The 23,603-nt window shown below is 47.8% G+C and overlaps 1 protein-coding gene across 1 annotated transcript in view; it reads left to right on the top strand.

Moving 5' to 3' along the window:
- The window catches only part of SLC39A8 (solute carrier family 39 member 8), a 135,769-nt gene that overhangs the window by 20,137 nt on the left and 92,029 nt on the right, over positions 1-23,603 (top strand). Inside the window, exon 2 of the mRNA XM_069743646.1 lies at positions 18,338-18,488. Coding sequence (XP_069599747.1) covers positions 18,338-18,488 — 151 coding nt within the window. The remainder of the gene's footprint in view (positions 1-18,337; positions 18,489-23,603) is intronic.

Below are 23,603 nucleotides of genomic sequence, written 5' to 3'. Positions count from 1 at the left end.
CAATTTTGAACTGCATTTCGACTACTTACTGATTTGGCCCTACTCTCTGTGTCAGCCTCTCATTCCAGTTGTCCTCCACTGCAATGCCCCCTGGTTATTCCTGTGTTACCAATTTTGAACTGCATTTAGCCCACTTTCTTCTTTGGGCCTATATCTGTGTTTCCACTTCATCGTGCCCATTGCCCAGCCAGTGATAGATGAGTCTGCTGGTACATTGACCCATAACGCAACATTCCCCGTGCACGCTACACAACAACATTGTGACCCTGCTGAAAGTCAGGTTGCTCTTCCCGCATACCATACCACCTTACACGGGGACAAAGAGGAAGGTGCAGATGAAAGTGCAGGTTCCTTCATCAGGTGGGGGGAGGAATACTAGTTGGCGACGTCACTGGCACAGGGCCTCTCATAGTACGCAAAAGTGTTGCTGCCGGTGGGAGGCGCCCCCGCCGTGCAAACACACCGCTGTACTTTGAGGGGCCCTGTGCCAGTGCCAATGCCAACGAGTGGGCCCCCCCTGCTTGCTCAGGTTCACAGCACTTGCAAAGTTGAAATACTTACCTCTCCCTGCTCCACTGCCGTGACGTGGTCCAGATTTCCTGGGCCCACTAATTACTTGAACCAGCCCTACCCCCCACAACTTTAGCCAAATGACCCCCAATTTCAAATGCCTTCCAATTATTATAAGGTAAATTACGCTTGACAAGCTTCATTAAGAAGAATGGATGGTTTTGACATTAAAATGGCCACTCTAGGTGTTTTCCTGGCCCCCACTCACTGCCGACTATGCTGCCCCATTGACTTGCATTGGGTTTCGTGTTTCGGTCGATCCCGACTTTACGTCATAATCGGCCGATTTCACTCGACCCGACTTTGGACATAGTCGGGTTTCGCAAAACCCGGCTCGACTCTAAAAAGGTCAAGGTCGCTCAACTCTACTCCTGGCACTACGTATCATAAATGGCTCATGATAGGTGTGGGGCATCTTACATTGGAGGCCAGGGGCTTCATGTTACATCTCTTGTATCCTCATGAATGGTGTTATATACTAAACATTTACATGTGCTTTGAAGTCCAGAGTAAAATGTTAATTATGAGAATGTGAAATGTACATTTATAATTTACTAGGTCATAATTTTATAACTGACTGACAAAGTTATGAAACAAGAACTTTTAAAGTTTCAGATTGATATCACATTTCATTGATTCACCCTGAAAATATGTTTGCGTGAATTGCATAAATTGGCAGAAGGAATTGATATTTCACAAAATTTTTTTGTAATTAAGGCTGAAAAATGTGAAATGAACTTTCCAGTAAGAAGATATTCTCTAGTTTATCTTTCGACCTTTCTACTAAGTCAAGAGTTTGCGCCATAGGGTTATCTCTGTGTACTTAGGATGAATCACAAATACTTTCTGAGGGCACAACTCTGCGAAATATATGAGACATTCAACTTCCTGGGATTCTGTACATACCAAGTCCAGCTTACAACTGAGAACGGGGATTTTACCTGTGTGAGAGTAAGAGCCTGACTTACATGTGTGCTCACATTTAGTAAGAATAGGGGGCTGTATTTTACACCACTCAGACTGGAGACTGTAGGTGGCATGATTTGCCAAATTTATTATAAAGTGTAAAGAAATCTTTTTACATAGATGTAGATTTACTGCATTATATTGCATTACTGTAGGTCCGCTCATCCATTTTATAAATTTGGATTAACCCCTCTCTGCCAAACGACGCACTGTTCCATCCATGTGACCTGGGCTTTACTTCCCATGGATGGAATAGTACATCATAGCGATCGGCCTCGTACACGGGTGGTGTGTGGCCGATCACAGCTGGGTGTCAGCTGATTCTCACAGCTGACACCCAACACTAAGTGCCAGAAGCGGTCACAGACAGCTCACGGCACTTTAACCATTTCTGCTATGGCAACCTGATGTTGTCATGATGACATCTGGGTTACCAGACCTGAGAAACTTCCTGTCATGCGCAGTGCATGGCAGGAAGTCTCTCCGGTCAGTGTGCAGGGATTGCAGCGCTGACAGCTTCTATAGCATGCAGATGCTGCTTCAACTCTTGTGGTCCAATTTCTCCTGTTACCCTTGGAAAAATAAAAAAATTGGGGCAAAAAGATCATTTTTATGATTATTTTTTTTTTTACGGCTCTACGTTATAAACTTCGGTGAAGCACTTGGGGGTTCACATCTAGATAAGTTCCTTAGGGGGTCTAGTTTTCAAATTGTGTCACTTGTGAGAGGTTTCCACAGTTTAGGCCCATCAGGGGTTCTCCGAATGCAACATGGCTTCAGATCTTAATTCCAGCCAATTTTGCCTTCCCTTCCAAGCTCTGCGATGCGCCCAAACTGTGTTTTACCCCCACATATGGGATATCAGCGTACTCAGGACAAATTGCACAACAACTCTTGTGGTCCAATTTCTCCTGTTACCCTTGGAAAAATAAAAAATTGGGGCAAAAAGATCATTTTTATGATTATTTATTTTTACGGCTCCACATTATAAACGTCTGTGAAGCACTTGGGGATTCAAAGTGTTCACCACACATCTAGATAAGTTCCTTAGGGGAGAATAGTTTCCAAATAGTTTCAACTTGTGGGGGTTTCCATTGTTTAGGCACATCAGGGGCTCTCCAAACGCGACATGCTGTCTGATCTTAATTCCAGGCAATTTTGCATTGAAAAAGTCAAACGGCGCTCCTTCCCTTCCGAGCGCTGCCGTGCGCCCAAACAGTGGTTCCTCCCCACATATCGGTAATCAGCATAGTCAGGGCATATTGCACAACAACAGCAATTTTTCCTTTAACTCTTGGTAAAATAAAAAAAATTGGGTCTGAATTAAATTTTTGTGAAACAAAGTTAAATGTTCTTTTTTTTTTAAACATTCCAAAAATTCCTGAGAAGCACCTGAAGGGTTAATAAACTTCTTGAATGTGGTTTTGAGCACCTTCAGGGGTGCAGTTTTTAGAATGGTGTCACTTTTGGGTATTTTCTATCATATAGACCCCTCAAAGTGACTTCAAATGTGATGTGGTCCTTAAAAAAAATGGTGTTGTAAAAATGAGAAATCGCTGGTAAACTTTTAACCCTTATAACTTTCTAGCAAAAATAAATTTTGGTTCCAAAATTGTGCTGATGTAAAGTATGCTTGTGGGAAATGTTACATATTAAGTTTTTTTGTGACATATCTCTGTGATTTAAGGGCATGAAAATTCAAAGTTGGGAAATTGTGAAATTTTAAAATTTTTTGCCAAATTTGTGTCTTTTTAACAAGTAAACGCAAGTCATATCAAATAAATTTTAGCACTAACATGAAGTACAATATGTCATGAGAAAAGAATGTCAGAATCACCAGGATCCTTGGAAGCGTTCCAGAGTTATCGCCTGATAAAGGGACAGTGGTCAGAATTGTAAAAATTGGCCCGGTCATTACATGCAAACCACCCTTGGGGGTAAAGGGGTTAAAGAGGACTTCTCACCACCACACATATTATGGTATATTAGAGTAAGGTGCCTGTAGATACAGTGGCATGTAAAAATCTACCTTCAATTAGAAATGTGAAATCAGAAAAACTATACTACAGTTCTAATTGCAGGTACAAATTACACAAATTACACAAAGGAAAATAGACCAATCGAAAAGTTTGGGCACCCTGCATGGTTACTAGCACCCCCTTTTTAAAAAAAAAAAAAATAACAGGTTGTAAATGCTTTTTGTACCCAGCCATGAGTCTTTCAAATTTGGCTGGAATGGAGATCGGACGCCATGTCGCGTTTGGAGAGCCCCTAATGTGCCTAAACAGTGGAAACCCCCCACAAGTTACACCATTTTGGAAATTAGACCCCCTAAGGAACTTATCTAGATGTGTGGTGAGCACTTTGACCCCCCCAAGTGCTTCATAGAATTTTATAATATAGATCCATAAAAATAAAAAATCATTTTTTTCACAAAAATTATCTTTTCGCCCCCAATTTTTTTCCCCCAAGGGTAACAGGAGAGGTTGGACCCTAAACGTTGTTGTCCAATTTGTCCTGAGTACGCTGATACCCCATATGTGGGATGAACCACTGTTTGGGCGCATGGCAGAGCTTGGAAGGGAAGGAGCGCCGTTTTGGAATGCAGACTTAGATGGAATGGTCTGCAGGCATTACATTGTGTATGCAGAGCCCCTGATGTACCTAAACAGTTGAAACCCTTCACAAATGACCCCATATTGGAAACTAGACCCTCAAGGAACTTATCTAGAAGTGTTGTCTGTGAACCCCCAAGTGTTTCACTAAAGTTTATAACGCAGAGTCGTGAAAATAAAAAAATCATTTTTTTTCCCACAAAAATGATTTGTAGCCCTCAAATTTTTATTTTCACAAGGGTAACAGTAGAAATTGGACTGCAAAAGTTGTGGTCCAATTTGTCCCCAAAAGCTGTTGTCCAATTGGTCCTGAGTACGCTGATACCCCATATGTGGGAGTAAACCACTGTTTGGGCACATGGAGGAGCTCGGAAGGGAAGGAGCACTATTTTACGTTTTCAATGCAGAATTGGCTGGAATTGAAATTGGACACCATGTCGCATTTGGAGAGCCCCTGATATGCCTAAACGGTGTACTGTGGTTCACCGGGCCCCATACACCAGTAAGGGCAGTAATCCCCTGATGGAGGACCAGATGTCACATGACAAACACCACATTAAGACTGAGCCCAGCAGCAAGACAATTATGCTGCATGACCCAAGTCTCTCCCAGGTAAAGATTTCAAAGCAGACTGGGGCTTCAAGATATGCAGCTCAAGTTGTTTTAAAGAAGAACAAAGACATGGGGAATGTTGTGTACTGTAGATGCAGTAGATTGCCAAGGAAACTGCAGCAGATGAAAGACATATCATGCTTACATTCAAATCCGAAGATGTCCAGCAGCGACATCAGCTCAGAACTGGCAGTGACGAGGACCAATGTGTACCCATTTCCTGTGCAAAGAAGTCTGTCCAGAAGTGGTCTTCATGAAGAATTATGAGACCAAAAAGCCATACCGTTGACATAGAAACAAGCAATTCAACTATGCACAAAAACCTGGACTGGGTAGCGTAGCCACCGGGGGGGCAGAGGGTGTGGGTGCCCTGGACCCTGCTGTTATGAACTGGTGGTTTAGGAGCAACATGGGACGCGCTCTGAAGGAGGTGGTACCTGTACTGACCACAGTTCTTAAGCTCAACACAACACTAGAAGTAGCCGTGGGATGTTCCTGTCACTCCCTAGACACCTCGTCACAGCCTAAGATCTAACTACCCCTAAAGATAGAAACAGGAAAGCTATCATGCCTCAGAGAAAATCCCCAAAGGATAGATAGCCCCCCACAAATAATGACTGTGAGTGGAGAGGGAAAAGACATATACGTAGAATGAAACCAGGATGTAGCAAAGGAGGCCAGTCTAGCTAGATAGATAGGACAGGACAGAATACTGTGCGGTCAGTATTAAAAACTAGAAAAATCCACACAGAGTTTACAAAAATCTCCACACCTGACTAAAGGTGTGGAGGGTAAATCTGCTTCCCAGAGCTTCCAGCTAAACTGAATAAATCATACTGACAAGCTGGACAAAAACATAGAATGTACAGAACAATTAAGTCCGCTACATGTGGACAGAAAAGAGCAAAGCAAGGACTTATCTTTGCTGAACTGGTCAGGATATCAGGGAAATCCAAGCAGAGATGTGAATCCAACCAGGAACCATTGACAAGTGGCACTGGCTGAAGGGAAGAGCCAGGCATAAAAGTCGAGCAGAAAGACAATCAGTGGAAGCAGCTGCAGACTGCTAAATCCAAGGAGCAGCCATTCCACTTAAAACCACCGGAGGGAGCCCAAGAGCAGAACTCACAAAAGTGCCACTTACAACCACCGGAGGGAGCCCAAGAGCGGAATTCACAACACCCTGCGCTCTCAGGGGGCCCACCCGGAGCTATGCTACAGCAACAGTATCGGCGCGCGCAGCTCGCCGATACAATTACCTTTTGTGGCACAGCAGGGAGAATTGATCTCCCTGCTCTTCCGCCACCGCTATGGGGCCCCTGACCAGGCAGGGGTGCCTGGTGCCAGCAGTGGGCCCCCGCCTGTCATCGCAGGGTCAGCTGTACAGGCATTTAGCTGATACAACTGACTGCAATGATGAGGGAAGCAGCGCTGCACTCCTTCCCCCATCATCCCCCTGTCAGGGTCTGACATTGGTGATGCTGACAGAGGGCACAATAAGTCACTGTCCAGTGCCCGCTGTCAGGAGACGAGCGGGAGCTCAGAGCAGCGCAGGAACCAGGAAGAGAGGTGAGTATTTTTTTTTTTAAGGGGGGCTGCCTTATACTACAGAATCTGCTTATGGGGGAGTGCTGTCTTATACTACAGGGTCTGCCTATGAAGGTCTGCCTAATACTACAGGGTCTGCCTATGGGGGTCTGCCTAATACTTCAGGGTCTGCCTATGGGAGGTCTGCCTAATACTACAGGGTCTGCCTATGGTGGTCTGTCTAATACTACAGGGTCTGCCTGTGGGGGGTCTGCCTTATACTACAGGGTCTGCCTATGGGGGATTTGCCTTATACTACAGGGTCTGCCTATGGGGGTCTGCCTAATACTACAGGGTCTGCCTATGGGGGGTGCTGTCTTACAATACAGGGTCTGCCTATAGGGGTGCTGCCTTATAGTACAGGGTCTGCCTATGGGGGTGCTGCCTTATAGTACAGGGTCTGCATATGGGGGTGCTGCCTTATACTACAGGGTCTGCCTATGGAGGTGCTGCCTTATAGTACAGGGTCTGCCTATAGGGGTGCTGCCTTATAGTACAGGGTCTGCCTATGGGGTGCTGCCTTATAGTACAGGGTCTGCCTATGGGGGTGCTGCCTTATAGTACAGGGTCTGCCTATAGGGGTGCTATCTTATACTACAGGGTCTGACTGTGGGAGATTTGCCTTATACTACAGGGTCTGCCTATGAAGGTCTGCCTAATACTACAGGGTCTGCCTATGGGGGTCTGCCTAATAATTCAGGGTCTGCCTATGAGAGGTCTGCCTAATACTACAGGGTCTGCCTATGGTGGTCTGTCTAATACTACAGGGTCTGCCTGTGGGGGGGTCTGCCCTATACTACAGGGTCTGCCTATGGGGGATTTGCCTTATACTACAGGGTCTGCCTATGGGGGGGTCTGCCTAATACTACAGGGTCTGCCTATGGGGGGTGCTGTCTTACAATACAGGGTCTGCCTATAGGGGTGCTGCCTTATAGTACAGGGTCTGCCTATGAGGTGCTGCCTTATAGTACAGGGTCTGCCTATGGGGGTGCTGCCTTATACTACAGGGTCTGCCTATGGAGGTGCTGCCTTATAGTACAGGGTCTGCCTATAGGGGTGCTGCCTTATAGTACAGGGTCTGCCTATGGGGTGCTGCCTTATAGTACAGGGTCTGCCTATGGGGGTGCTGCCTTATAGTACAGGGTCTGCCTATAGGGGTGCTATCTTATACTACAGGGTCTGCCTATAGGGGTGCTATCTTATACTACAGGGTCTGACTATGGGAGATTTGCCTTATACTACAGGGTCTGCCTATGGGGGGTCTGCCTAATACTACAGGGTCTGCCAATGGGGGTCTGCATTATACTACAGGGTCTGCCTATGGAGGGTCTGCCTTATACTACAGGGTCTGCCTATGGGGGGTGCTGTCTTACAATACAGGGTCTGCCTATAGGGGTGCTGCCTTATAGTACAGGGTCTGCCTATGGGGGTGCTGCCTTATAGTACAGGGTCTGCCTATGGGGGTGCTGCCTTATACTACAGGGTCTGCCTATGGAGGTGCTGCCTTATAGTACAGAGTCTGCCTATAGGGGTGCTGCCTTATAGTACAGGGTCTGCCTATGGGGTGCTGCCTTATAGTACAGGGTCTGCCTATAGGGGTGCTGCCTTATAATACAGGGTCTGCCTATGGGGGTGCTGCCTTATAGTACAGGGTCTGCCTATGGGGGTGCTGCCTTATACTACAGGGTCTGCCTATGGAGGTGCTGCCTTATAGTACAGAGTCTGCCTATAGGGGTGCTGCCTTATAGTACAGGGTCTGCCTATGGGGTGCTGCCTTATAGTACAGGGTCTGCCTATGGGGGTGCTGCCTTATAGTACAGGGTCTGCCTATAGGGGTGCTATCTTATACTACAGGGTCTGCCTATGGAGGTGCTGCCTTATAGTACAGGGTCTGCCTATAGGGGTGCTGCCTTACAGTACAGGGTCTGCCTATGGGGTGCTGCCTAATACTTCAGGGTCTGCCTATGGGAGGTCTGCCTAATACTACAGGGTCTGCCTATGGGGGTCTGTCTAATACTACAGGGTCTGCCTGTGGGGGGTCTGCCTTATGCTACAGGGTCTGCCTATGGGGGATTTGCCTTATACTACAGGGTCTGCCCATGGGGGGTCTGCCTAATACTACAGGGTCTGCCAATGGGGGGTCTGCATTATACTACAGGGTCTGCCTATGGGGGGGTCTGCCTTATACTACAGGGTCTGCCTATGGGGGGTGCTGTCTTACAATACAGGGTCTGCCTATAGGGGTGCTGCCTTATAGTAAAGGGTCTGCCTATGGGGGTGCTGCCTTATAGTACAGGGTCTGCCTATGAGGGTGCTGCCTTATACTACAGGGTCTGCCTATGGAGGTGCTGCCTTATAGTACAGGGTCTGCCTATAGGGGTGCTGCCTTATAGTACAGGGTCTGCCTATGGGGTGCTGCCTTATAGTACAGGGTCTGCCTATGGGGGTGCTGCCTTATAGTACAGGGTCTGCCTATAGGGGTGCTATCTTATACTACAGGGTCTGCCTATAGGGGTGGTGCTTTATACTACAGGGTCTGCCTGTGGGAGATTTGCCTTATACTACAGGGTCTGCCTATGGGGGGTCTGCCTAATACTACAGGGTCTGCCAATGGGGGTCTGCATTATACTACAGGGTCTGCCTATGGAGGGTCTGCCTTATACTACAGGGTCTGCCTATGGGGGGTGCTGTCTTACAATACAGGGTCTGCCTATAGGGGTGCTGCCTTATAGTACAGGGTCTGCCTATGGGGGTGCTGCCTTATAGTACAGGGTCTGCCTATGGGGGTGCTGCCTTATACTACAGGGTCTGCCTATGGAGGTGCTGCCTTATAGTACAGAGTCTGCCTATAGGGGTGCTGCCTTATAGTACAGGGTCTGCCTATGGGGTGCTGCCTTATAGTACAGGGTCTGCTTATGGGGGTGCTGCCTTATAGTACAGGGTCTGCCTATAGGGGTGCTATCTTATACTACAGGGTCTGCCTATGGAGGTGCTGCCTTATAGTACAGGGTCTGCCTATAGGGGTGCTGCCTTATAGTACAGGGTCTGCCTATGGGGTGCTGCCTAATACTTCAGGGTCTGCCTATGGGAGGTCTGCCTAATAATACAGGTTCTGCCTATGGGGGTCTGTCTAATACTACAGGGTCTGCCTGTGGGGGGTCTGCCTTATACTACAGGGTCTGCCTATGGGGGATTTGCCTTATACTACAGGGTCTGCCCATGGGGGGTCTGCCTAATACTACAGGGTCTGCCAATTGGGGGGTCTGCATTATACTACAGGGTCTGCCTATGGGGGGTCTGCCTTATACTACAGGGTCTGCCTATGGGGGGTGCTGTCTTACAATACAGGGTCTGCCTATAGGGGTGCTGCCTTATAGTACGGGGTCTGCCTATGGGGGTGCTGCCTTATAGTACAGGGTCTGCCTATGGGGGTGCTGCCTTAAACTACAGGGTCTGCCTATGGAGGTGCTGCCTTATAGTACAGTGTCTGCCTATAGGGGTGCTGCCTTATAGTACAGGGTCTGCCTATGGGGTGCTGCCTTATAGTACAGGGTCTGCCTATGGGGGTGCTGCCTTATAGTACAGGGTCTGCCTATGGGGTGCTGCCTTATAGTACAGGGTCTGCCTATGGGGGTGCTGCCTTATAGTACAGGGTCTGCCTATAGGGGTGCTATCTTATACTACAGGGTCTGCCTATAGGGGTGCTGCTTTATACTACAGGGTCTGCCTGTGGGAGATTTGCCTTATACTACAGGGTCTGCCTATGGGGGTCTGCCTAATACTACAGGGTCTGCCAATGGGGGTCTGCATTATACTACAGGGTCTGCCTATGGAGGGTCTGCCTTATACTACAGGGTCTGCCTATGGGGGGTGCTGTCTTACAATACAGGATCTGCCTATAGGGGTGCTGCCTTATAGTACAGGGTCTGCCTATGGGGGTGCTGCCTTATAGTACAGGGTCTGCCTATGGGGGTGCTGCCTTATACTACAGGGTCTGCCTATGGAGGTGCTGCCTTATAGTGTAGAGTCTGCCTATAGGGGTGCTGCCTTATAGTACAGGGTCTGCCTATGGGGTGCTGCCTTATAGTACAGGGTCTGCCTATAGGGGTGCTGCCTTATAATACAGGGTCTGCCTATGGGGGTGCTGCCTTATAGTACAGGGTCTGCCTATGGGGGTGCTGCCTTATACTACAGTGTCTGCCTATGGAGGTGCTGCCTTATAGTACAGAGTCTGCCTATAGGGGTGCTGCCTTATAGTACAGGGTCTGCCTATGGGGTGCTGCCTTATAGTACAGGGTCTGCCTATGGGGGTGCTGCCTTATAGTACAGGGTCTGCCTATAGGGGTGCTATCTTATACTACAGGGTCTGCCTATGGAGGTGCTGCCTTATAGTACAGGGTCTGCCTATAGGGGTGCTGCCTTACAGTACAGGGTCTGCCTATGGGGTGCTGCCTAATACTTCAGGGTCTGCCTATGGGAGGTCTGCCTAATACTACAGGGTCTGCCTATGGGGGTCTGTCTAATACTACAGGGTCTGCCTGTGGGGGGTCTGCCTTATGCTACAGGGTCTGCCTATGGGGGATTTGCCTTATACTACAGGGTCTGCCCATGGGGGTCTGCCTAATACTACAGGGTCTGCCAATGGGGGGTCTGCATTATACTACAGGGTCTGCCTATGGGGGGTCTGCCTTATACTACAGGGTCTGCCTATGGGGGGTGCTGTCTTACAATACAGGGTCTGCCTATAGGGGTGCTGCCTTATAGTACGGGGTCTGCCTATGGGGGTGCTGCCTTATAGTACAGGGTCTGCCTATGGGGGTCTGCCTAATACTACAGGGTCTGCCAATGGGGGTCTGCCTAATACTACAGGGTCTGCCAATGGGGGTCTGCATTATACTACAGGGTCTGCCTATGGAGGGTCTGCCTTATACTACAGGGTCTGCCTATGGGGGGTGCTGTCTTACAATACAGGGTCTGCCCATAGGGGTGCTGCCTTATAGTACAGGGTCTGCCTATGGGGGTGCTGCCTTATAGTACAGGGTCTGCCTATGGGGGTGCTGCCTTATACTACAGGGTCTGCCTATGGAGGTGCTGCCTTATAGTACAGAGTCTGCCTATAGGGGTGCTGCCTTATAGTACAGGGTCTGCCTATGGGGTGCTGCCTTATAGTACAGGGTCTGCCTATGGGGGTGCTGCCTTATAGTACAGGGTCTGCCTATAGGGGTGCTATCTTATACTACAGGGTCTGCCTATGGAGGTGCTGCCTTATAGTACAGGGTCTGCCTATAGGGGTGCTGCCTTACAGTACAGGGTCTGCCTATGGGGTGCTGCCTAATACTTCAGGGTCTGCCTATGGGAGGTCTGCCTAATACTACAGGGTCTGCCTATGGGGGTCTGTCTAATACTACAGGGTCTGCCTGTGGGGGGTCTGCCTTATGCTACAGGGTCTGCCTATGGGGGATTTGCCTTATACTACAGGGTCTGCCCATGGGGGGTCTGCCTAATACTACAGGGTCTGCCAATGGGGGGTCTGCATTATACTACAGGGTCTGCCTATGGGGGGTCTGCCTTATACTACAGGGTCTGCCTATGGGGGGTGCTGTCTTACAATACAGGGTCTGCCTATAGGGGTGCTGCCTTATAGTACGGGGTCTGCCTATGGGGGTGCTGCCTTATAGTACAGGGTCTGCCTATGGGGGTGCTGCCTTATACTACAGGGTCTGCCTATGGAGGTGCTGCCTTATAGTACAGGGTCTGCCTATAGGGGTGCTGCCTTATAGTACAGGGTCTGCCTATGGGGTGCTGCCTTATAGTACAGGGTCTGCCTATGGGGGTGCTGCCTTATAGTACAGGGTCTGCCTATAGGGGTGCTATCTTATACTACAGGGTCTGCCTATAGGGGTGCTGCTTTATACTACAGGGTCTGCCTATGGGGGGTCTGCCTAATACTACAGGGTCTGCCTATGGGGGGTGCTGTCTTACAATACAGGGTCTGCCTATAGGGGTGCTGCCTTATAGTAAAGGGTCTGCCTATGGGGGTGCTGCCTTATAGTACAGGGTCTGCCTATGGGGGTGCTGCCTTATACTACAGGGTCTGCCTATGGAGGTGCTGCCTTATAGTACAGGGTCTGCCTATAGGGGCGCTGCCTTAAAGTACAGGGTCTGCCTATGGGGTGCTGCCTTATAGTACAGGGTCTGCCTATGGGGGTGCTGCCTTATAGTACAGGGTCTGCCTATAGGGGTGCTATCTTATACTACAGGGTCTGCCTATAGGGGTGGTGCTTTATACTACAGGGTCTGCCTGTGGGAGATTTGCCTTATACTACAGGGTCTGCCTATGGGGGGTCTGCCTAATACTACAGGGTCTGCCAATGGGGGTCTGCATTATACTACAGGGTCTGCCTATGGAGGGTCTGCCTTATACTACAGGGTCTGCCTATGGGGGGTGCTGTCTTACAATACAGGGTCTGCCTATAGGGGTGCTGCCTTATAGTACAGGGTCTGCCTATGGGGGTGCTGCCTTATAGTACAGGGTCTGCCTATGGGGGTGCTGCCTTATACTACAGGGTCTGCCTATGGAGGTGCTGCCTTATAGTACAGAGTCTGCCTATAGGGGTGCTGCCTTATAGTACAGGGTCTGCCTATGGGGTGCTGCCTTATAGTACAGGGTCTGCCTATGGGGGTGCTGCCTTATAGTACAGGGTCTGCCTATAGGGGTGCTATCTTATACTACAGGGTCTGCCTATGGAGGTGCTGCCTTATAGTACAGGGTCTGCCTATAGGGGTGCTGCCTTATAGTACAGGGTCTGCCTATGGGGTGCTGCCTAATACTTCAGGGTCTGCCTATGGGAGGTCTGCCTAATACTACAGGTTCTGCCTATGGGGGTCTGTCTAATACTACAGGGTCTGCCTGTGGGGGGTCTGCCTTATACTACAGGGTCTGTCTATGGGGGATTTGCCTTATACTACAGGGTCTGCCCATGGGGGGTCTGCCTAATACTACAGGGTCTGCCAATTGGGGGGTCTGCATTATACTACAGGGTCTGCCTATGGGGGGTCTGCCTTATACTACAGGGTCTGCCTATGGGGGGTGCTGTCTTACAATACAGGGTCTGCCTATAGGGGTGCTGCCTTATAGTACGGGGTCTGCCTATGGGGGTGCTGCCTTATAGTACAGGGTCTGCCTATGGGGGTGCTGCCTTATACTACAGGGTCTGCCTATGGATGTGCTGCCTTATAGTACAGGGTCTGCGTATAGGGGTGCTGCCTTATAGTACAGGGTCTGCCTATGGGGTGCTGCCTTATAGTACAGGGTCTGCCTATGGGGGTGCTGCCTTATAGTACAGGGTCTGCCTATGGGGTGCTGCCTTATAGTACAGGGTCTGCCTATGGGGGTGCTGCCTTATAGTACAGGGTCTGCCTATAGGGGTGCTATCTTATACTACAGGGTCTGCCTATAGGGGTGCTGCTTTATACTACAGGGTCTGCCTGTGGGAGATTTGCCTTATACTACAGGGTCTGCCTATGGGGGGTCTGCCTAATACTACAGGGTCTGCCAATGGGGGGTCTGCATTATACTACAGGGTCTGCCTATGGGGGGTCTGCCTTATACTACAGGGTCTGCCTATGGGGGGTGCTGTCTTACAATACAGCGTCTGCCTATAGGGGTGCTGCCTTATAGTACAGGGTCTGCCTATGGGGGTGCTGCCTTATAGTACAGGGTCTGCCTATGGGGGTGCTGCCTTATACTACAGGGTCTGCCTATGGAGGTGCTGCCTTATAGTACAGAGTCTGCCTATAGGGGTGCTGCCTTATAGTACAGGGTCTGCCTATGGGGTGCTGCCTTATAGTACAGGGTCTGCCTATGGGGGTGCTGCCTTATAGTACAGGGTCTGCCTATAGGGGTGCTATCTTATACTACAGGGTCTGCCTATAGGGGTGCTGCTTTATACTACAGGGTCTGCCTGTGGGGTGCTGCTTTATACTACAGGGCCTGCCTATAGGGTGCTGCCTTGAGTCTGCCTATAGGGAATGCATTATACTATATTGAGGACTATCTGGTGCATTATACTATATTGAGGATTATCTGGTGCATTATACTATATGGAGGACGATCTGGTGCATTACACTATATGGAAGCCATCTAGAAGGGCATCATACAGTGTGGGGATTACAGTGTTGGAGCCATCAGTTTGCAGGCTACTAAGGGGTCAGTATACTGTGTATAAGAGAACATCATGCTGTGTACAAGGGAGCTGTACAGGGGGCAGACTCTGGACATTATTAAATGTGAAGTGGGCACGTATTGTTATAGGGGAACTCAGGTTACTGTGACTGTCAAAGAGGCACACAGGGCAATATTACTTTCTATGGGCAAAATATGGGCACTGTTTTCTAGGGCACTTGCACCCGGCATTACTATATTATAGATGTGTGAGTTAGAATTTAGAAGGCACAGAGAACCACACAGCAGGTACAGTAATAGGGACACATACGGCCGCAGCGGCTCAGTATTGGGGTATCAGGTGCAGTAATAGCTACACATATGGCAGCAGTGGCTCAGTATTGGGGTATCAGGTGCAGTAATAGGGACACATACAGCAGCAGCGGCTCAGTATTGGGGTATCAAGTGCAGTAATAGGGACACATACGGCAGCAGTGGCTCAGTATTGGGGTATCAAGTGCAGTAATAGGGACACATATGGCAGCAGCGGCTCAGTATTGGGATATCAGGTGCAGTAATAGGGACACATACAGAATAATAATAATAATCTTTATTTATATAGCGCCAACATATTCCGCAGCGCTTTACAGTTTAACAGCTTCAAACACAACAGTCATAAGTAACAACGTTAACAATACAATAATTAAAGCAAAATAAGACGACCCTGCTCGTGAGAGCTTACAATCTACAATGAGGTGGGGAAATACAAAGTACAAGTGTGTATTTACAATGATGGTCCAGCCATCTTCAGGGAGTGGGGGATAGATGGAAGTAGTGAATGGGCTACACACAAACAAAATAACTGATTAGGGAACATGATAGGCCGCTCTGAACAAATGTGTTTTGAGGGAGCGCCTAAAACTATGCAAATTGTGGATGGTCCTAATTTCTTGGGGTAGAGCATTCCAGAGGATTGAAGCAGCGGCTCAGTATTGGGGTATCAGGTGCAGTAATAGGGTCACATACGGCAGCAGCGGCTCAGTATTGGGGTATCAGGGGCAGTAATAGGGACACATACGGCAGCAGCGGCTCAGTATTGGGGTATCAGGTGCAGTAATAGGGACACATACGGCAGCAGCGGCTTAGTATTGTGGTATCAGGTGCAGTAATAGGGACACATACGGCAGCAGCGGCTTAGTATTTGGGTATCAGGGGCAGTAATAAGGACACATATGGCAGCAGCTCAGTATTGGGGTATCAGGTGCAGTAATAGGGACACATACGGCAGCAGCGGCTCAGTATTGGGGTATCAGGTGCAGTAATAGGGACACATACGGCAGCAGGGGCTCAGTATTGTGGTATCAGGTGCAGTAATAGGGACACATACGGCAGCAGCGGCTCAGTATTGTGGTATCAGGTGCAGTAATAGGGACACATACGGCAGCAGCGGCTTAGTATTTGGGTATCAGGTGCAGTGATAGGGACACATTCGGCAGCAGTGGCTCAGTATTGGGGTATCAGGTGCAGTAATAGGGACACATACGGCAGCAGCGGCTCAGTATTGTGGTATCAGGTGCAGTAATAGGGACACATACGGCAGCAGCGGCTTAGTATTTGGGTATCAGGTGCAGTGATAGGGACACATTCGGCAGCAGTGGCTCAGTATTGGGGTATCAGGTGCAGTAATAGGGACACATACGGCAGCAGCGGCTCAGTATTGGGGTATCAGGTGCAGTAATAGGGACACATACGGCAGCAGGGGCTCAGTATCGGGGTATCAGGTGCAGTAATAGGGTCACATACGGCAGCAGCGGCTCAGTATTGGGGTATCAGGGGCAGTAATAGGGACACATACGGCAGCAGCGGCTCAGTATTGGGGTATCAGGTGCAGTAATAGGGACACATATGGCAGCAGCTGCTCAGTATTGGGGTATCAGCAGGATGAGGAATTTGTGCAGGTTGGGAATAGATGGTGATGGCTGGAATATGAGAAGCGAAATGTGTCTTTGTTGTATTCTATGCAGCCGAGTCGTTGCTGGAAGAATTTGTGATGTCGGTCTGGGCCAGATGGAAAAGACGGGAAAAGTGACAATTCCATCATAAAGGACATCAGCGGTAAGACATTATCTGTAACTGTGCTGTGATCTATGTTCTGTAGAGCTGGTATCTACCACTGACCATATGGCGGTAATATCCATGTTGGTCGTTATATAGAGATAATCTTCAGTAACAGCGCGGTCATCTGCTGAGGTTCTTCTCCACTATTAGGGTGCGCCACCGAGTTGTAATCTAGGTTACCTGGTTAGGGGCCCACTCAGAAGCTTTGCCCCCTCCTGAATCAAAACCCTAGCTACACCTCTGCGTGATGATCCAAATATTTCTCTGTGACAGAAGGCAGTTTGTTTGCTGAAGGGCTAGAAAACTCTACAATAATGAGGGTCTGCAGACAACAATGAATTGCATTGTGGAGGTTCATTGTAAGTTTGGGGCTCAATTTCAGCAAATAGGTTGGGGATATGGTCAGAATTAATGGTGTCCTCAGTGCTTATACAGCATTGGAACTGGAATTGATTAGTTCCAAATGTATTCTGCAGTAAGACAACGACCAAAAATACACATATTGTCATTTAGAGCTATTATTTTCAATACATGTTTTTGCAATGTGATTTAAGAGGCAACTCAAGAACTTCTATTTAATTAACTGTACAGAAACCTTTTAGAACTGATGTGTCATATTGTAAGCTTCTACTAACAGGACAATGTTGTCTACAAATAGTCAGCACTTTCTAAGAAGCTAAAGGTCTGTTTGTTAAAAGGAAAAAAGTCAATGAAATGCATTTCTTATCTGTTTAACTCTGTTCACAGACACAGTGAAACAAACTTTTTATCTTCAAACTTGGCTCAGTCATCACTTTTCACACTTTCTAATGTCACTCCTTTCTAGTAACTCCCTTCTACGTATCTGATGTCAGTAAGGGGTTACTTACAGCCTGCCATCTCATCCAAAACACAGTTTACTCATTTCAATGATTTCTTTTGAATCTGCCTTAAATTGACATATCGCATTTGGAGCCTTACTAGACTCCACGTGCATTTCTATATTCCACTCTCCTGTAAAAATATAATGATAACAGTCATGATGAACATATAGTAAAATGCATGTGATCGTGTAGTGTGAAGAAATATGCTTTGGTAGCAGGAGATATCAAGCACATGGAAAGAAACAAAAGGGCATTTTTGGATTTCATTAAACATTTACATTTTGTTACTATGATGGCGAACTCAGTCGAGGGGTTCAAGAGAGGCCTGGATGTCTTCCTGGAGCAGAACAATATTGTATCATACAATTATTAGGTTCTGTAGAAGGACACAGATCTGGGGATTTATTATGATGGAATATAGGCTGAACTGGATGGACAAATGTCTTTTTTCAGCCTTACTAACTATGTTACTATGTTACTATGTTACTATTTATATACTCTGAAAATTATCTGCTTTGGTATCTGGTTTACAAAGCACTTTATGGTGCCTACTGCCTTTTTTTTACTTGGTTGGACTACAAAAGTGAGAGGAACACTCATCTGTTACAGTGCATCACTGGTGGTCTTTGTGGGGGTTAAGGAACAAGAAAAAAAAATTGAACAAGAAATAAAATCAAAAGACTTTCAGAATACTTAATAAATCCTGCATTGAGCAGGGAGTGGGACTCGTTGACCCTTGAGGTCCCTTCCAACTCTAACATTCTATGATTTTAGATACTCAGAAGAGAAATGGAAGCTATTCAGTAGGTTTTCATATAATAATGGTCTTTTTTCTCTTTCAGTGTTATACCAATGAAGAAATACTTGCTTATTATGGAAACCAAATTTCAGAAGTAAACTTCAAAGAAGCCTGCCCTTCTCTTTTATATCTAATGTTTACACACTCATGTACATATGAAGAAGGACCAAGTGAGAAGCCCACACCTGCACAAGGTACAATCCACTTACATTCTCAACCGCAAAATGTGTTATTGAAATGCAGTATAAATCCTCCCTACACTTCACACCTATACTTCTAGAAGTTTAATATATTTAATACTAGCAGAGTCTCCAAAACATTTTCTCATGAGTACTTTTTATATTAATGTGGTAATCCCATTTGGAACATTTCTGGCATGTCAATAGCATATGGCATAAATGTCTTATAGATATTGGTCTCTCCATTCTATGCGGGCAAACACCAGGGCTGAGTTCCCTAGATACATAAAGGTCCCAGTAGTGGCCTAGTTTGGATTGTCAGCACCCACGGTAAGGCTAACAACCCAAACATGAACCCTGAAAGGCCCTTAGTGCTTTGGGAGTTCCTTCTATAAATCCATTATTTCCCAAGTACATAGATTGTAATTTGAGGAAATTACTGATGGAATTAGAGTTTACACTTTGACTTCCTAATTTTTTTAAGCTTTTTGCTAAAAGTGAAAAATAAAAGTTATAAGTTGTTGTTTTTTTAATCACATTTTTTTAGATAAGTAGTAGTTTTATCACCCTAGCCCTATCCCTAAGTCTAACTCTAATCTTCACATTAGCACTAACTTAACTCCTCCCTAACTCTATCCCTAAATCTAACGCTAAGCCTAACCTTAGCACTAACGTAACTCCTCCCTAACCCCATCCCTAAGCAGGGCCGTATTTGCCACTAGGCACTCGAGGGCACGTGCCTAGGGTGGGGACGACGCGGGGGGCAGCACCTGAGCAAGTGAGCAAGGTTTTTTTTTTTTTCACCTCCCGACTGCCCTAACCCCTGCCCGCCCCCCCACGGCCCAGCCTCCCACCCACCCTCCGACTGACACCCCCCCGCCCTCCTTGAAGACGATACTCACCCTGCTCCAGCGATGCCTGGTCTCAGCTTCTGTAGTGCGTCCTGAGTGAGCGGTCACGTGGTACCGCCCATTAAGGCTCATGAATATGCACATATTCATGAACCTTAATGAGCGGTATCACGTGACCGCTCACGCAGGAAGAGGGTGCTGCGCCTGTGCGCCGGGAGTCGGGACAGAGCCGGAGGGATGCCGGCGCACCCGCTCGGTGTGAGACAGCTGACAGGTAGTATGAGGGACAGAGGACAGAGGGATGAAGGAGGACGGTAAGCCACCCATGCCATGCAAGATGGGAGAAGGAGCGGGGAGCCGAGGGGGGTGGTGGAGTGATGAGCCATGCATGGGGGGGTGGAGTGATGAGCCATGCATAGGGGGGTGGAGTGATGAGCCATGCATAGGGGGGTGGAGTGATGAGCTATGAATACGGGGGGTGGAGTGATGAGCCATGCATACGGGGGGGGTGGAGTGATGAGCCATGCATACAGGAGGGGGGGTGGAGAGATGAGCCATGCATAGGGGGGTGGAGAGATGAGACATGCATAGGGGGGAATGTGAGTCATGCATACAAGAGGTTGGGGGGATATGAGCCATGTATACAGGAGGGCGGGGGGGTTAGAGTCATGCATACAGGGGGGAATTATGAGCCAATCATACAGGAGGTGGGGGGAATTATGAGCCATGCATAGGGGGATATGAGCCATGCATACAGGGGGGGGAATTATGAGCCATGCATACGCGGGGGGATATAAGCCATGCATATGGGATGGGAGGAAGATGAGCCATGCATATAAGATGGGAGGGGGGCATTATACACTATTGAACATCATGTGGGGTCATTATACAGTATGGAGCATCATGTGTGGCCATTATACAGTATGGAGCATCATGTGTGGCCATTATACAGTATGGAGCATCATGTGTGGCCATTATACAGTATTGAGGATCATGTGTGGTCATTATACAGTATGGAGCATCATGTGTGGCCATTATAAAGTATGGAGCATCGTGTGTGGCCATTATACAGTATTGAGCATCATGTGTGGCAATTATACAGTATTGAGCATCATGTGTGGTCATTATACAGTATGGAGCATCATGTGTGGCCATTATACAGTATGGAGCATCATGTGTGGTCATTATACAGTATGGAGCACTGTGTGGCCATTATACAGTATTGAGCATCATGTGGGGTCATTATACAGTATGGAGCATCATGTGTGGCCATTATACAGTATGGAGCATTGTGTGGCTGTTACGCCCACAGGGCATGGGGAAATATAGTGGACTCACTAGACCACTGATGGAGCAGTTGTAGCTGTATACCCGGTACACAAGAGACAGGAGAATGGCTTCAAAATGCAAAGGTATTTAATTAAATGAAGTTTTTAAACAAACAGAAAGAGGTGCCTGAGAGAAGAACCCTCTGGACCACAACACTGAACCACGTAGTGGAGCACCGGGCAAGGTGTACCCCTATACAGGGATTCCCCCGTCACAACACCAGATGGCCTAAATGCCGCAGTACCCGGACCAGAGGGACGACCCATACAGACCATATAAACAAGACGGTGGAATTCAAGCTCTATCAGTGAAGAGGATCCTGGAAGCTCTGTGTAGTTTCGGAAAGGCTGATCCAGCCAGCAGCAATATCAGGATAGTTCTGCGAGGAGCAGCTCAGTCAGCCTGGAGTGGAAACCGGGGAGTCCAGAAGGATCCAGAATAGGGAACTTCCAGCGGAGGATACTGAGGAGACAGAGGGATTAGAAAACCAAAAGTAAACTACACTTTGCAGAGCAGAGCACAGCAGAGTGTGGACTGAGCAGAGGGCCATAAACAATAGAATGAACACATTGTCCAGGCACCTCCCATAATGGGAGGATGCCTTTTATGCACAGAGCATCATAGCACAGAGAGCCTTAATAGAGAACAGGTGTTCTGCTGTTTTAAGTATGTGCAGGAAGCGGGGCTCGCCTCCTAAGAGCATTTCCAGGAGACCTGCCAAGAGGATGCAGGTTCTTAGCAGAGAAAGGAGCCGCTGATCGTCTGGAGCCACGGACAGGGTGAGTAGTACCAGTGGAGCTGTGTGAAAGGTGCCGGTCTCCGTTCACAGCAGAGACCGAACCTGCAGCTGAGGGCATGATAGTGGCCATATTTTTTTGGGGTTATAATTATTGTATATGAAACAGTGTGATCAGCAGTGCTAAATGGGTGTGGTTGGGACTTGGATATGGGTGTGACTAGTTGTGAAATGGGTGTGGTCAGATGCATGGCCTAAAATTTGCCACAGCGCAACCTTTATACCTCTTTCCCTTCAAGAGTTGGGAGGTATGGTACCGCATTTGCCAGATCACAGCAAGTGCCGCAAATCCCATAGGGAATGAATGAGGCCGAACGCAGTGTTGCCATAAGTGATCTGTTACGCGGCAGATGCGAAAAAACTGCCCGATCTGCTGCAAAAGGCTATTTTCACAACAGCAATTCTTGCCAAAGTCACTGCCGATAGTGTCATACTCACCAATGGGGGAGGCAAGCTAAAAGTGCCTAGGGCAGCAGAAACTCTAAATACGGCCCTGTCCCTAAGTCTATCCCTAGATTTAAGCCTGACCCTAAACTAATCCCTAATCATAGTTAGGGTTAAAACGTGGAAAAATATAAGAGCAACTTTTAGTAATAATAATGACAATAATAATAATAATCTATATTTATATAGCGCCAACATATTCCGCAGCGCTTTACAGTTTAATAGTTTCAAACACAACAGTCATAAGTAACAACGTTAACAATACAATAATTAAAGCAAAATAAGACGACCCTGCTCGTGAGAGCTTACAATCTACAATGAGGTGGGGGAGATATAAAGTACAGGTGTGTATTTACAATGATGTATTTACAATGATGATCCAGCCATCTTCAGGGGGTGGGGGATAGATGGAGATAGTGAATGGGCTACACACACATACACACAAACATAAAATGACTTTCATTAGGGAACATGATAGGCCTCTCTGAACAAATGTGTTTTGAGGAAGCGCCTAAAACTATGCAAATTGTGGATGGTCCTAATATCTTGGGGTAGAGCATTCCAGAGGATCCGCACAGCACGAGAGAAGTCTTGGAGTCGGGAGTGGGAGGTATGGATTAGTGCAGAGGTTAGTCGAAAGTCATTTGCAGAGTGCAGCGGTCGGTTAGGCCGATAGACTGAAATTAGGGAGGAGATGTATGGGGGTGCAGCACTGTGGAGAGCTTTGTGGGTGAGAGCAAGTACTTTGAATTGTATCCTCTAATGCATGGGCAGCCAGTGTAACGACTGGTGAAGAGCGGACGCGTGCGAGTAACGATTAGCTAGATGGACAACCCTGGCTGCTGCATTAAGGATAGACTGGAGAGGGGAAAGTTGAGTAAGGGGGAGGCCAATTAATAGAGCATTGCAGTAGTCCAGGCGGGAGTGGATCAGGGTGACAGTGGGGTTTTTTGTTTTTTTCCATGGTGAGAAAAGGGCGGATTCTAGAGATGTTCTTTAGGTGTAAGCGGCACGAGCAGGCAAGAGATTGTATATGGGAGGTGGAGAGATCGGAGTCAAACATAACACCCAGACAGTGCGCTTGCTGCCGGGGTGTTATTATGGTGCCACCCATGGAGAGGGAAATGTCAGATTTAAGGAGGTTAGCAGACGGCGAGAGCAGAAGAAGTTCAGTTTTGGAAAGGTTGAGTTTCAGATAGAGAGCGGACATGATGTTGGAGAATGCAGACAGACAGTCAGTGGTGTTCTGTAGTACAGCGGGGGTAAGGTCAGGGGATGACGTGTAAACTTGTGTGTCATCAGCATAAAGATGGTACTGAAAGCCAAATCTGCTGATGGTCTGTCCAATAGGGGCTGTGTAGAGGGAGAAGAGAAGGGGGCCAAGGACTGAGCCCTGAGGTACCCCGACAGTGAGAGGAAGAGGAGACGAAGTGGAGCCAGAGAACAGAACATTGAAGGAGCAGTCAGAAAGATAGGAGGAGAACCAGGAGAAAGCAGTGTCCTTAATGCCTGGTGACTGGAGCCTAGAGAGTAGGAGAGGGTGGTCAACAGTGTCGAAAGCTGCAGAGAGGTCAAGAAGAATGAGCAGAGAGTAGTCACCGTTGCATTTCGCTGTCAGAAGGTCATTGGTCACCTTGATGAGTGCAGTCTGTCGAATGTAGGGGTCGGAAACCGGACTGTGAAGGGTCTAGGAGGGAGAGGTAATGGGTA

The sequence above is a fragment of the Ranitomeya imitator genome, chromosome 1 (genome assembly GCF_032444005.1).
Source record: "Ranitomeya imitator isolate aRanImi1 chromosome 1, aRanImi1.pri, whole genome shotgun sequence".
In the NCBI taxonomy this organism is placed as follows: Eukaryota; Metazoa; Chordata; class Amphibia; order Anura; family Dendrobatidae; genus Ranitomeya; species Ranitomeya imitator.
The sequence above is the reverse complement of the archived record's forward strand: the minus strand, read 5'-3'. Positions and strand labels throughout refer to the sequence as shown.